Genomic DNA, 13,380 nt, shown 5'->3' with positions numbered 1-13,380 from the left:
GAAATAAACACGGAAGAGAAAGTGCACGATGTTCCTTCTTCGTGAAAAATAATCTAATCGAAGAAAACGTAACTGGAAGAAAATGCCAGCTACTCCAGTTACCAAGAATCTTTCGTCCGATGGTTAGCTAAAAGGTAGCTTTCAAGCTTCGAAAAAGTACTGCAACGAAAGCCGCAGCGAATCACTGGTCTTTCGTATAGTACAAAGGGAACGTCCATTAGTCCTTTCGGCGTAATACGATTCAATCTCGTGGCCATTTTTTTCGTTCGATTCTTTTGGATTGTTTAAATCCATCTCGTATACATCGCTGAATTCATGGAACAATTTACGGCTGGTCGTTCAATGAGTAGAATCGAATTCCCGGTGAATTTGATCGTAAAACAAAAACAAAGTGATTGCATAGAGCGAATACTATTGTATGGAATGTCTATATTGTTTTGTATCAAATGGGTTGGTTAGTTTCAATGCGAGTGCCATCGAGGAAGTATATGATTTCGTCGACGTATCGTAGATAATTCGATTAAATTCTTCGAAGAAAAAATAAACTCTTTGATCATATGTAGTGTACGGTAGATTTGATGATCGTGGATACGCGATTTCGAGATGGAAATCATCGCGAATTAAATAACCATTTAAATTAGATTCCCAATGAGCAATAATATCGTTAAACACACTAATTTGCAAACGTAGGGTTTCGTATATTTCGTCGTCGACAGTACTATGTGATTACTGTCAAATTCTGTTTGATTCTACGGATAGGAAATACATTGTTAGTTTATTATACAATTGGTTATACGGCCACAATAAGTGTGATAATTGCATTCTATGGAATTTGGGTTGCGTGGATTTTATACGACGCAAGGTGTGTACAACGTGACAATGTCGCACGGAAAGTATAGCACCAGGCGCATTTGTTAATTATGATTTTTATTTTCGTAAGAGATGCCGCGTCGTAACGAATTCTACAACATTTCACAAAATATACGATGAGTCATATGCATACGTATGCTGTGGAATAATACAAGGAATGCTGAAAAATCCCATTATTTATTCTACCGCTTTTTCCATTCTATAAAGAATTCTACCGGCAACTATGACAATTATTAAATTGTCAATCTGCTATTTTCTTATCCTTCGTAACGTTATTTGATTATTAATTTAATTCACTTATCTTTTCACATTTACTATGTATACGACGAAATTAAATTATCTTCAAAGTTGATACAAGTTATACATATTTGTCTATATCATACAATTTGATTACCAACTGATCAACTTTTTATTTGTTTCTTGACAATACGACGTCAGAAATATTTATTTGTGAAACAACTTAGAAATACTCTCCGGTATATGCTGAATTCAGAAATATTTTTCCATACCTACAAAGTATAATATATGTTAATTTAGATACAGAGGCAATGTTTAGAACGAATTACGTTTGTATGCACTTCGATGCACGCTAGAACGAACTGATACTACAACGAATAAGCATCCAATTTGTACATTCTAGCGTATCCCACTGAAACAACTTTTTATCACGAATTGCGTTTCCCTTGAAAACATAGATTCCCCGGACTATTCGTTGGAACATACGTTTCTCCAGCCAGGAGTCGATCGGTTCGCTATTCCGCTCCTTTTTTTTTTTTTTCACCTGGTCTGACTCGTATGTACTCGAGTTCCAGAAGTCGATAACGTACTTTCGACACGTGATCGTACCTATTCGTCCTCATTTCCAGCGCAGCGATAATGTACCACCCACGCGCAGTTATCGTACATATTAGTTAGTTGAACGAGCTTAGCCACCTCAATACGCGTTCCGCCGAACTAACTTCGTCTTATGATGGCGGCTTTAAAGGCCGTTTGTCGTTCATCTTGCCGATGGCAAGATCTCCCGAGTCTCCGCGTTTCCATCGTTCCAACACGTTCCAGCCATAATTCCGAAATATATTTCGTGCAATTTGTCTCGCTTGTGAAGCGCGTGCAACGTGCAATTCGTAAACGAGAATTTAGTACGATTACAAGCGTTTTAGTTGAAAAAATGGGAAACGAAAATTGTCACCTCCTGTGGGAGTATATTCGGTGAAATGGAGGAAACAAGTGTAAAATGGAGTAAAGCAGCCGCTTTTTTCTCAATAGCCGCGGTAACGAGGATTCGCAAATGCTTGTAATCTTCGGACATAGCGGCGCAAACAAAAGGAAAGAAAAATTGTTGAGAAAATACCTGGGAATTCATCGGTCGGTTGCGGCGAGCTTTGGATTCTTACCAGACACAGACTCGCCTTTATTTCCCGTTTACACGAGTTGTATGAAGACATAGCTCGTGTAATGCGAATCAACGTTGTCGGAAGTTTGTCTGCTCGTGATTGTTCCGCAAACACTAACTTGTTAACCGGGAAGGACAAGTTAAATTGTCACTTGGATCAGCACTCTCTTGGAGATATAATAATTCTGTTATTCAGAGATCCTTATTTTTTACGTTTTATTTGTCTTACAAATAAACGATGCTGTGTTTATATGTATTTACAAGTATATAACAAATTGTCTTTATTAACTTTTAACTCCGTCATTGTGGAAGGTTTTAGTTGACCAGCAGGTTAAAAGTAAAGATCGTCACGAATTGATTCGCGATAATACAACGAGAGATTGTATCATCAAGTATCGGACGAATTAACTGTGCTTAGTTAGCTTTGACTAACAAATTTAACAAACCCATGTTAGTTACCATTTCCTTGATTGCACTGCCAAAATGTAATGTAAACAACGTCGATTTAACTATGCAACGTCGCAACAGAAATAGAAGTCCTCCGTTTCTCGTACGCCTTTGCTCAAGAAAGTGTTCTCGATTTGTTGATATTCGACGGACAGAGGCGAATGAATCATTTGCGATTCCTGCAACTGTTGTTCAAATAAATCAATCGCAGTTATGTACTGCGTGTCGAGATATAGCGAAGTCGTAAATTAAACCGAGAAGTAGTAGCGGCTACTAATATTTTAAGCTTCAAATACACTTGAGACCATTGCATTTTGTTTTATCTGTTGTGTATAAAAAGAATAATGCGACCTACGACTAATGGGTTCTATTCACAGGCAGAAAACCAGTAAATATTGATTGCTGATTGCAAGTATTAAGAAACGAAAAGAAAATGTCAATACAAATATAAATTTTTATTTCAATATATCGTATAAAATGTAAATTACGTTGACTCTACATCGAAAGCTTATTCTCAGTGGAATCTAAGAATGTATCAAGGAAGTTTTCATTATTATTTGTATATTATTTATCTAACACTATTAAAATTATGTACACATTATTTAGAATATTAGCATCTCGTTTTTATCGATTGAAGTACGATTATTCGACGTGAAACACCAAGGATTAGGTTGTCCGAAAAGTTTCTTTCGTTTCATAAGGCGATAATAGATGAACAACAATTTCTGTTTTATATTATTTTATTGAATCAGGTATGATCTATTTCATTTTATTTCTATTATTATGTTCGTGCATAATTCAATAAACTAATATAAAACAAAAAACATTGTGCGTCTGATATTTCCTAAAACGAAAGAAACTTTTCGGACAATCTAATAGTACTTCCATTGTTAAGGAATTAATTTCCTCGATTGATTCTACGATTCCGTTATATCATTACCCAAGATTATAATAATTTATGATAATAGCTATAAAATTTACAAAATAGTCTGATAGTCTGCTTCTGCTATCTACGAGTGCCTTTACCATCTACGCATTCTCAGCACTTTACAGCAGAGCTGACCGAGCCACGGTCCACAAAAGATCAACAAAAGTATAGCGCTCTGCTACCTATTATTTAGTATATTAGAATGACCGGTTTATATGCATCAGGCGCGCAATTCTGTGCATCTGCCACTGCGTAAAAGTGAAAAGGTCTTGGCGGAGATAAACTTTCTGGAGAACGAGAACCGGAGGTATGTGGAGCGGCGCGTCGCAAAAGGGAGCGTGTCAAACCGTTGAGCCACAATACATTCTAATGACTGTACCATCGCAGCTCGACCACAAGGACATTCATCCTGCCGTCGTTTTCGTGCACCATTCTTCTTTCCGCCGCGCCGTCTACATACACTTTCCTAGCCATTCCGCGTCCTTTGTTGCCTGATCTTCCCTTTCTTCTCTTTCTCCACCAACCAACCGTTTCCACTCGTTCCCTTTTTCTCCCTTCGTCTTTTTCCCTTCTCTCTTTTCGTCTTGGCCGGCTGCGTTTATACTATTTCCTCGAGCGTTTCTCGATTATCAGGGAAAAAATCTTCGTCTCGTCGTCCTCCCTATGATCCTTCATGCATATATTCAAGCTGGAATCCGGTAAGAAAAATCACCACCGCGATATCAATTTAATCATCCTCTGTTCTTCCGTTTATCCAAGAAATCGTTGCATATTAATTCGAATACGATACCATTTCCATGGAATATTCGTCTCTTTTCGTCCGTTAACGAGGCTCGTATTACCATCCCTGGTCAGGGGTCAATTTGTCAGCCAGATAAAACTCGAGTATTATTTCATTCGTTATTCGATGTTGAATAACAGTACATTTAACCAAGTTATGGTTTTCATTGCGGTATCACGTGTATAAATTCCCGTTCGTAAATACACAAAAGGACATCGACTGGTCTCGTAAAGAACATAATAATTGATCTAGTCTAGAAGGAAACTAAATATGTCAAATCATTTACAGAATTCGTCGGATCAAAAAGTGACAAATACGGTAAGAAGACGAGTGATATTATTGAGAATTTTGGATCTTAATTGCCGAAATAATGGTATAGAAACACTAAATTTACGCTTAGAATTTATATTAGAATAGTTATATATTTATTTGATAAACGATTTCAAAGATATTCATTAAAGAAACCCTTAAAGAAAGACACGACAAATATAAGTAAAAAAGAGATTTAATCGAATTGCACGTAACTGGTATTATTATAATATTGAGTGCATGAGTTCTTTAAAGCGTAGGATTTCAAATGAGATTTGTTAAAGACTGTAATAATTTCCTAGTAATCGTTCATTTTATTACACAACTTAACCTTTTATAAACGTCTTAATACTTATGAACAGACATATACGTGTACATACATACGTACATAGATATAACAAAGCAATTTGCGGTATCCAGAGAACGACCTGTTCGCCGTTGCGTGCGGCCTACACTCAGTCTTGCTATTAACGACCCGTTCCTCTTCCTTCTCCTCGTTCCATTCTCGAAGCCATTACGTGCTTACGCGCGGACGCACGCTATCGGCCGACGCTGGTCACTTTTACCGCTCCATTTAGCTTCTCGTATCCACTCACGATCGCGGCCGCTTGAAATTTAAAAAAATAATTTTCGCCTCGTTTTCAAGCAATTATCTCCACGAGGAGACTAACGCGTGGACTTTTCTTCCAGCTCCTCGACCTACGCGATCGTAAAAGTTATCGAAATTTTTTAATTGATTCGAATGAATTTTCAGCTTAATATCGAGTGCTAATGACTTCTCGTGGTGCTCGTTTTCCCTGCTCGTTTTACTACGCAGAATTAATTTAGTTTTAGATCCGATGATCGACGATCATCTCGTTGGCGATCATATTGTCTGGAAATCAAGCTTGTTGTCAGGCTGAGTATCTGGCTTCGTAATAGGCGAGGCGGAATATTTATCGTGGGAAGTATACATATATAGTGGACCGCCTTTATTCGATACGAATTAATTAACTTCGTTTTATCGCGCATCAAATATCCCTTGGAAAATCAATGATTAAATATTAATAATGACGAGGAACAAACATCGTATCGAAATCCCTAGGTACGTAATACGCTTCATTACACACGTCCTATCGTTGATTATTCGATTAACAATGGTAGGAGAATAAATGATGGCGGTGTGAAAGCGCATGGAGTCGTTGGCTTCGCGGCGTGAGAGAGCGATTCAACCCGTCACTCGCGTTGAAAGCTTCGCCTCGATCGCTTTAAATCGCCTAACGCGCGCTTAAAGAGTTTAGCGAGCCGGCATTGGGGTCAGACGCGACGTATCGCAGTGTCCCGAGTCGATATTTTAATCTCCGTGGCCTGGCGAGCGCGCCGGCAGCCGGATTGTAGCCAGGCACCGGCGAATGAAAAAAAGAAAGGAAAGGGAGGAAGAGAAAGAAAGGAAAAAGAGCCGGAAAACACGGGAGAAAAAAGTGAAAAACGAGGAGCAAAGCGAGAAACAGCTTCGAAAGAACGGGATAAAACGATCGAGAGTATAGTGGATGATGACCAGTAAGATTTATTACGTTCGTCGAGGAAGGGGAAAGAGACGAAAGGGCGAACATTAGAGAAAAGCTAACAAGGACAAAAATATCGAGAGAGAAAAAAAAACGCGACGACGATCTCTCGCCAAATGCCATATTCCATGATCTGCATTCTGGAATGTTGGTCTTCTCCCTTTTCTTTTGTTTGTTAAATACAAACCGTATTTTGCGCGGTTCCGGGAGTCAATTCGCGTAGTGAAATATGAATCGTTTTAACGTATATAATTAATGGAGTATGTTATTCATTGCGCGATCGATGTTATTCAACCGTGAACAAATTAAATTCCAAAATGAAAATGTATTGGTATTTACACGTGGGGGGTATGAGTTTTATCAGTTAACGATATCGAATTTGTAAAACAATTTGATACGTTCAAATTAATTATCTGTAATTTTACGATGTCAAGTAAACGATAATAAAGCAATAAATGAGTTGCAGAAAAGAATACCCAAACAAATCGAAAAACAACAAGGTTCAAAATCTGAGAGGTCGTTGGATATGCAAATCGCTGCACCGAATAAACAATTTATTGTCTGTAAGGAACACGTATCGATAGGAAGAAAAATGGAATAATCTGTGAACCGGAGAAATCTATGACGAACGGAAGAGAGTCACGGGTCAAAAATCCAGATCGTGTGCCAGGAGTATTGGTATGCAAATATTGTACGTTGCTCGCTCTTTGAGTCAGTTGAAAGCTACAGAGAGTCCAATTTAAGTTAATTTAAACCAGCAAAGGACTACTGTAACATCGTCAAAAACGAACATCCATCGTGAGTCAACGGTGTTTCTTCGGCCACGGGAGAAAACCAGAAACGTTATCTTCTCGCCTTGCTAACAGCGTAATCGCTCCTTAATCGACAAAAGTGGCTTTTCATTGGATTTACGCGAGGCAAATAGAAAAGGTACGCGCCCAGCTAATAGAAAAGATACGCCCTTTTAAACGAGCCACTTTTAATATCACAAAGTGTATGCTTTGAAAGAAGAGGATGAAACAATGGGCTAATTGGTTATCACAAAAAGAATCGAAGGGTGCGAGGAATTGGAGCGAATCTTAATATTCCGGATGCGAATGGTCCGACACTTGGGAAATTTTTTATACTCTTACAGCCTCGATTACGTTCGTCACGTTCCAACATCCTAACGCCCCGCGATTATCACCTTATCGCAGTCGCGACTGCCATTCCCTTCTATAATCCTTTTTTCGATTTTCTGTCGTACCTGCCTCTGGTCGTGCCAAATTTCGACGATTTGTCCGGGATTCGCGATAAAGCTGAGGAACTTATTTGGTTATCTGACTCGTAGCCTGGCAAGAGCCTGGCGTGATTTATTCTGTCGCTGGTACACGTTTGCGCGAGACAAACGAGCGTATGCATGAGAGAGCATCATAAGGCGATCTTAGATCAGAGATCATAGGGTGAATTGGATACGAAAAATCGGCTATTTTAATCTTCGTCTTTTGCATTAGCATATATATGACACAGTTTCTTTTGTCGCGTTATTTCTGTTTCTCGTTTTCTCTGTTTAGTTTCTCTGCGATTTGTTTAATATTCCAGTTTATTATCGTGAATTGTAAAGAGAACTAATTGGCAACGGCCCCGATCAGCGACAGATTTTTTCCTCGTTAGCCTGCCTCGTTCGGCCGTGACATTGTTTCAAGAGGGTCGACGTAAAATACGCGATAAGCGCGTCACAGCGTGTATGCGATTAATCGTCCTTAACCTTTGCAACGCAGACTTAATCGACGATTGATTAATTACGCACAGTTTACACGTCTATCGCCACGATTGGCGTGTATTCCAGGCGCTGAAAACCAATGTCTACTTTTCCGTTTTCCGAAACACGATCTCTTCCCTTCGTTTAGTTGCTGAAATATCCAATTTCGCGGCTGATCGAGACGTTCCAGAAAAAAGTTGATCATGAACAACCGTGGATTAATCAAGCAGATCGATCGTTCCGATCCAAATGCTTCGAATTCGATTCTCCGCTGAGACTCGTTCGATAGGTCGATCAACGATCCGTTCGCTAGTCACTCACTGATGAAACTATCGCGCAAAAATTGCGCTCGGATCTCGAGTATGCAAATAACGATAGTGTTGATTGCGACGTGTTATTTGTTGGCTCGACGACCACATGACGAACCACTCGTGCGACCAAATAATGGAATAGTTAGAGAGCTAACGATTTGGTAATTGCCGTAATGGCTGCTTGATTACGATTTCCTACGTCGATGAATGTGAGAATGTCACGTCGAAGCGCGTCGTCGCGATTCGAGACGCGGCATCTTGCTTGAAACTTTTTTTCTTCGCCCTTTCCCATTTCCTTGCACAATGGAGAACAGTATTCCCCTGTGATCGGAAACGGAGCTCAGACCAACGATTTCCAGTCAACGGAGAAACAGAAAAGTGTGTGTAATCGTTAAGCTGTAATGGGAGACTCGGCGAGTTCCGCCACCTGGAAACTGGTCGATTCGCAATCACCGACTATCTACCCGACGTTGTTACCTTTGACCTCAAGATGCTGTGGAAAGGGAACGAATGGAAGGGTGTTCAAGCGAGCCCTTATTCCTACCTCGTCTAAGAAGGACTCCGTGAATTGGAACGCATTGCGTAATTGCCGAGGGAGGAAACTTTTGGCGCCATTGTGCGTATACTTGATCAGACGATGGAAAGTTAAGGGGGCGAGAACGACTATTTAGTTACTCGAGTGTTCTATCTCTTTGCTGAATAAAGCTAAGGCACATTATTCCATAAATAATCTTCCATAAATTGTTTTGTACGCTGTTGGAAAGTAGGTTTCCGACTTGCAACGAAGGCGTTACCTTGTAAGCGAAATAACGAGGAGAATCGATGCATAGCTCCATTTAAATAAATACCAACTACATATTGCGCGCAAGCGAAGCGCGGTATCGTAAGGAGACGATTCTCGTTAAGCAACCTAACTTTTCTCTCTATCAATTTGCCTATCTTCGTTTAAGAAACAGGTAGCGTTCCGGGCTTGTTCACGTTCCACTAACAGCATCATGGAAAATTAAACTTCGGATAGTATAATGGTTCTGAACATTATGAAACGCATTTATTATTCCGTTTATCGCGATGTAATATTTTGAACAAAAATCGTTTAACATTGGAACGATGTTTTCTTTATATCGCAAATAGTCAGAGGCAATATCGATTTCTCTTTATTTTTAATTAAATAGAAACATGTTTAAAAATACGGGATCAACGTGATTATGTGGATCTGGACGGTTTCAAAATATCCGATGAATAAACGTGGCTGTGCAATTTCGTTAGCCAATAAAAACAGAAACGCAGATGGAATGTCGAACCGCCAGACGAATTGAGATATTCGTGTAATACCATTTGCATTACAATATTTGTATTATAACTGAATAGCGATCAGCTCTCTAATTCAATTATTCTTCCTACCGTAACAAATATCCCCCATAATCCCAAAACACCGATTGATGGCTCAGGAAAGTGTTTGGATAATTAACATAGAAAATTTCTGCGTGTGTATTGTGTGTTTCGTATCAAACGTTTTGAAATATCGTTAACCCTGTAACAGGACGCGGCTGCCATGGTTATATCGATTAATAAACGTTGCAAGATATTTATTGCAAACGTATATTTTGTAAAAAGGAATGGTATACGGTACACAGCATGAATAGCCATCTGAAGCATATAAAATATTAAAGATAATCCCACCGAATACGGAGACTTATTAATATAAATATTTTTTAATTTGTTTGAAACTCGATTAATGCGATCGTGAGATACTAATCGGATTTTATCAACTTTCGAAAGATTTCATATAACGTACCCAATATATCGTAAAAGATGTTTACCAGTGTTCAAATACTTTCGCGAGCAACTGTATTCCCACGATACCGAAAATCGACCATTAAGATCAGCGAAAATAACCGTTTTTCGATCCTGTTTACTCCCCTTTCCACCCCCTCGTTATCCTCGGTCGATGAACTTTACTTGTTTGCTTGACAATTCAGTAGAAATCTCGACGACGTTGGTCGCGAATGGACATCGTTGCTCGACGCTGTGGCTGCGCACGTGACTCCTTGGAAACGTGGCCTGGTTTCTCTTTCCATGGAAAATGCAAACCCATTAATTTGCTGGTAACGAAGCAAGCATCGGAGAAGGACGTTTGCACCCGAAGCTAGACGAACGAGTCGAAGGTCGTCGCACAGAGAACGTTCCCAGGAGCTGCATCAATCCCAATTCTACTTCCACAAAAGTGCGATGCTTTCGTGATTGCGTCTGCGACAGCGGCACGGCCCGACAAATAATAGAGACGTGCGCCTCGTTATTATTCCCGCGTCGGCATTTACTCGCGAGCCTCGTCGTCCGCGCGATTATCGACGCCCTCGAAAAGAGCCACCCTCCCGTTAGGCTCGGAGAGAGAAAAGTGCCGTCTGCCATTTTCTTTGCGCGGATATTCCATTTACCTCGAAATAAAAGAATCTATCTCGGCCGGATGATTCAAACCCGAATGCTCTAACCGATGGCATACGGCGTAGAATGTTGGCGAGCAGTTTTCTGTAGGGATTCGTTGTTTGCTTGCAGGTGTTCGACAAACACAATCGAGGATATATCACCGCCTCCGACCTGAGAGCCGTGCTGCAGTGCCTCGGCGAGGATTTGTCCGAAGAAGAGAGTACGTATCTGTTACCGTTCTCTGTTTATTTTATTTATATTTATTTTATATTCTATCTTATACTACATTGTATTTCGTATATTATTTATCCTATTTTATACTACGTTGTATTTCGTAGTTTGTTCGTTTTATATTTATTTTATTTAATACGTTTTCCACTACGTATAGTACGGTGGACGACGTATTTATTTTCTTCTCGGTCCGTCTGAAGCTTTCTTTAAATTGTAGTCTTTTATTCAGGACAAACAAATCTCTGTATCTTGCAGACGTATCGAGTTTCGTGATAGTGTAAATGCGTTTTCCTATGCAGTCTGTTTGAAGTTGAGTGTGAATTTTATTCTCTTGCCCAGGACAAATAAATCGAAGATGCGAATAAATAAATCGAAAGGACGAACAAGGTCTGGATAAATAAAACAAAAATGGAAATAATAATGGACAGTGTTGATAGTAAAAACGGTGGATGAATGGAACTTCACGGCAGAATGGTGTGACGTGGAGCACATTCAAGAGTATTCCTTGTGAGGATAGAAAGCAAGGGTACTATAGAAATATGTGGTACTCAATGCATAGGATGTATATACTTTAAGAATTGGGGAAAACCGTAGGAGTCATAGTAAGTGATATATCACGAGGGTCGTGGTACCAAAATTTTTATTTCCCATAATTCTAAGATCCCCAGCTTTTTGTGATACCTTTCCCAGTTTATTTACGATCCGTATGTATTGCCGGAGTATCAGAATCGTTTGTATAGACGCGTCTTGGCCGGGAAGTAAAAGTATAAGTAGATGGTGTCCTGTCGAATAAGACAAACGAATCTTCGAATTTTAAGAACTTGATCTTAGAAACAGATATCGGTGTAACGCTATAAATCTGAAAGATTGTATTATCTGGTGCTTCCATTATCTCAATTCAAATCGTCATACCCAAGTCAGATAAAAAGTTTTCTACCTTTAGGGAAAGTTATCGAATTCCAATTTCGAGTTATTTTTATTTAATAATCAGAGATCCGAGATAATAGTCAAGTATTCAATAATTTTTCTAGAAACAAGTTAGTGAATAAAAATTTCATTGTTATTTACATGGGAGTCAGTTACCAGTAAATTTCAAAGAAATTTCTCAAAAATCGAAACGATTGAAAAATATGAATTTTTATTTGTTCTTGTTACGAATAACCATTACTGGTTACCAGTAACCAATATAAATGATCGGGATTTTTCGTGGGTACCAATAACCATTATCGATGACCAAAATTTTATTTTGGTTACCGATAACCAATATCGATGGCACAAATTTTTGTTGTACGATATCTTTTATCTCATTTTTTGTTTCATAAGTTTTCATGTTTCTTTGATTTAACGCTACGAATTCGTAGAAATTGTCATTGAGTATTTTCATTGTGTTAAACTAACTTTCCTTATGTATCCATATGTTAGGTTGTCCGGAAAGTGTCTTTCTTTCGCAAACGTGTCTTTTACAACAATGTACCTTCATACAAAGGTGAAACCAAGTCTGTGAAACGTCGCGGTGGTCATCTCAACAGAAGAAAATGGATCGTACGTAATTCGACAAAATAATATAAAACCAAAAACGTTGCGCGTCTATTATTTCCTCATAAAACGAAGGAAACTTTTCGCACAAGCTAATATTTTATCAAAGATATGCCGCAATAAATCTATAAAATTTCTATGAAAGGTTACCAGTTAGTTATTTCATTCTGATAGTTCTAGCGTGAAAATACACCGTAATTATATCATACTAAACGATTTCAGATTGATTAAACGAATCGGAGATATCGAGATTCGTCGTTCGTAAACTGTCGAACAAGTACAAACGAGAAAGAGGCCTCCCGAGAGGCAAAAACGAGAAGGGAAGTTTGCGGAAAGTTTTCATTCGATAGCAATTCCGCGCTTGTCTTTCGTTTCCGCGACAAATCGATTCCAATCTCGCGTCGCGCTGGTTAAAACGCGCGGACGAAGATCGTGCAACGCTCTATCTGTCGCGACGAATTTTCGCCAGAAATCTTCACGAACGCATCCTCGAAATATTTGCAATATTCGCGCCGCTAAAATTTGTCCAGATATTCTCGTACATTTCCACTACTCCATATCCAAACCCTGTGGAATTTTTCGTTAGGAAATCTAAGGAAGACTAAATCGAAAAATATAGGTCGTTCCTGGGAACTAACTTGGGAAATTCAAATATTATTTCGAGTGCAAGCGAGTCTGAGAAAATAAAGGGAAAAATGGGAAAAGACGAAAAGACAAAATGGCTGTTATTACCACGAAACGAAATAAAATTCCATTTGGAAAAACATTCGTCGCCGTTGTTCTCGTTCCTCTTTGTTATCTCGTTGGATTAGCCGACACGCGTGATCTCTAATTTTATTTGACGTGTCCTTGCAAGCTTCCGCAA

The 13,380-nt window shown here is 39.1% G+C and overlaps 1 protein-coding gene and 1 long non-coding RNA gene across 4 annotated transcripts in view; one reads left to right on the top strand and one right to left on the bottom strand.

The window, feature by feature from the left end:
* LOC100643844 (calmodulin) overlaps positions 1–13,380 on the top strand; it is a 64,689-nt gene that overhangs the window by 44,361 nt on the left and 6,948 nt on the right. For all 3 annotated transcript variants that reach the window (XM_012319632.3, XM_048414466.1, XM_012319609.3), the window contains exon 5: positions 10,878–10,968. In XM_012319632.3, coding sequence (XP_012175022.1) covers positions 10,878–10,968 — 91 coding nt within the window. The remainder of the gene's footprint in view (positions 1–10,877; positions 10,969–13,380) is intronic.
* LOC110119928 lies at positions 3,546–8,410 on the bottom strand. Its single transcript, XR_007227734.1, has 3 exons — positions 7,519–8,410; positions 5,117–5,335; positions 3,546–4,326 (listed from the first exon to the last, which is right to left on the bottom strand). It is a non-coding gene; the product is annotated as an uncharacterized LOC110119928 (long non-coding RNA).

This window comes from Bombus terrestris, chromosome 2, assembly GCF_910591885.1.
Source record: "Bombus terrestris chromosome 2, iyBomTerr1.2, whole genome shotgun sequence".
NCBI lineage: Eukaryota > Metazoa > Arthropoda > Insecta > Hymenoptera > Apidae > Bombus > Bombus terrestris.
Note: the sequence above shows the minus strand (reverse complement) of the source record. Positions and strands in the feature narration are given on the sequence as shown.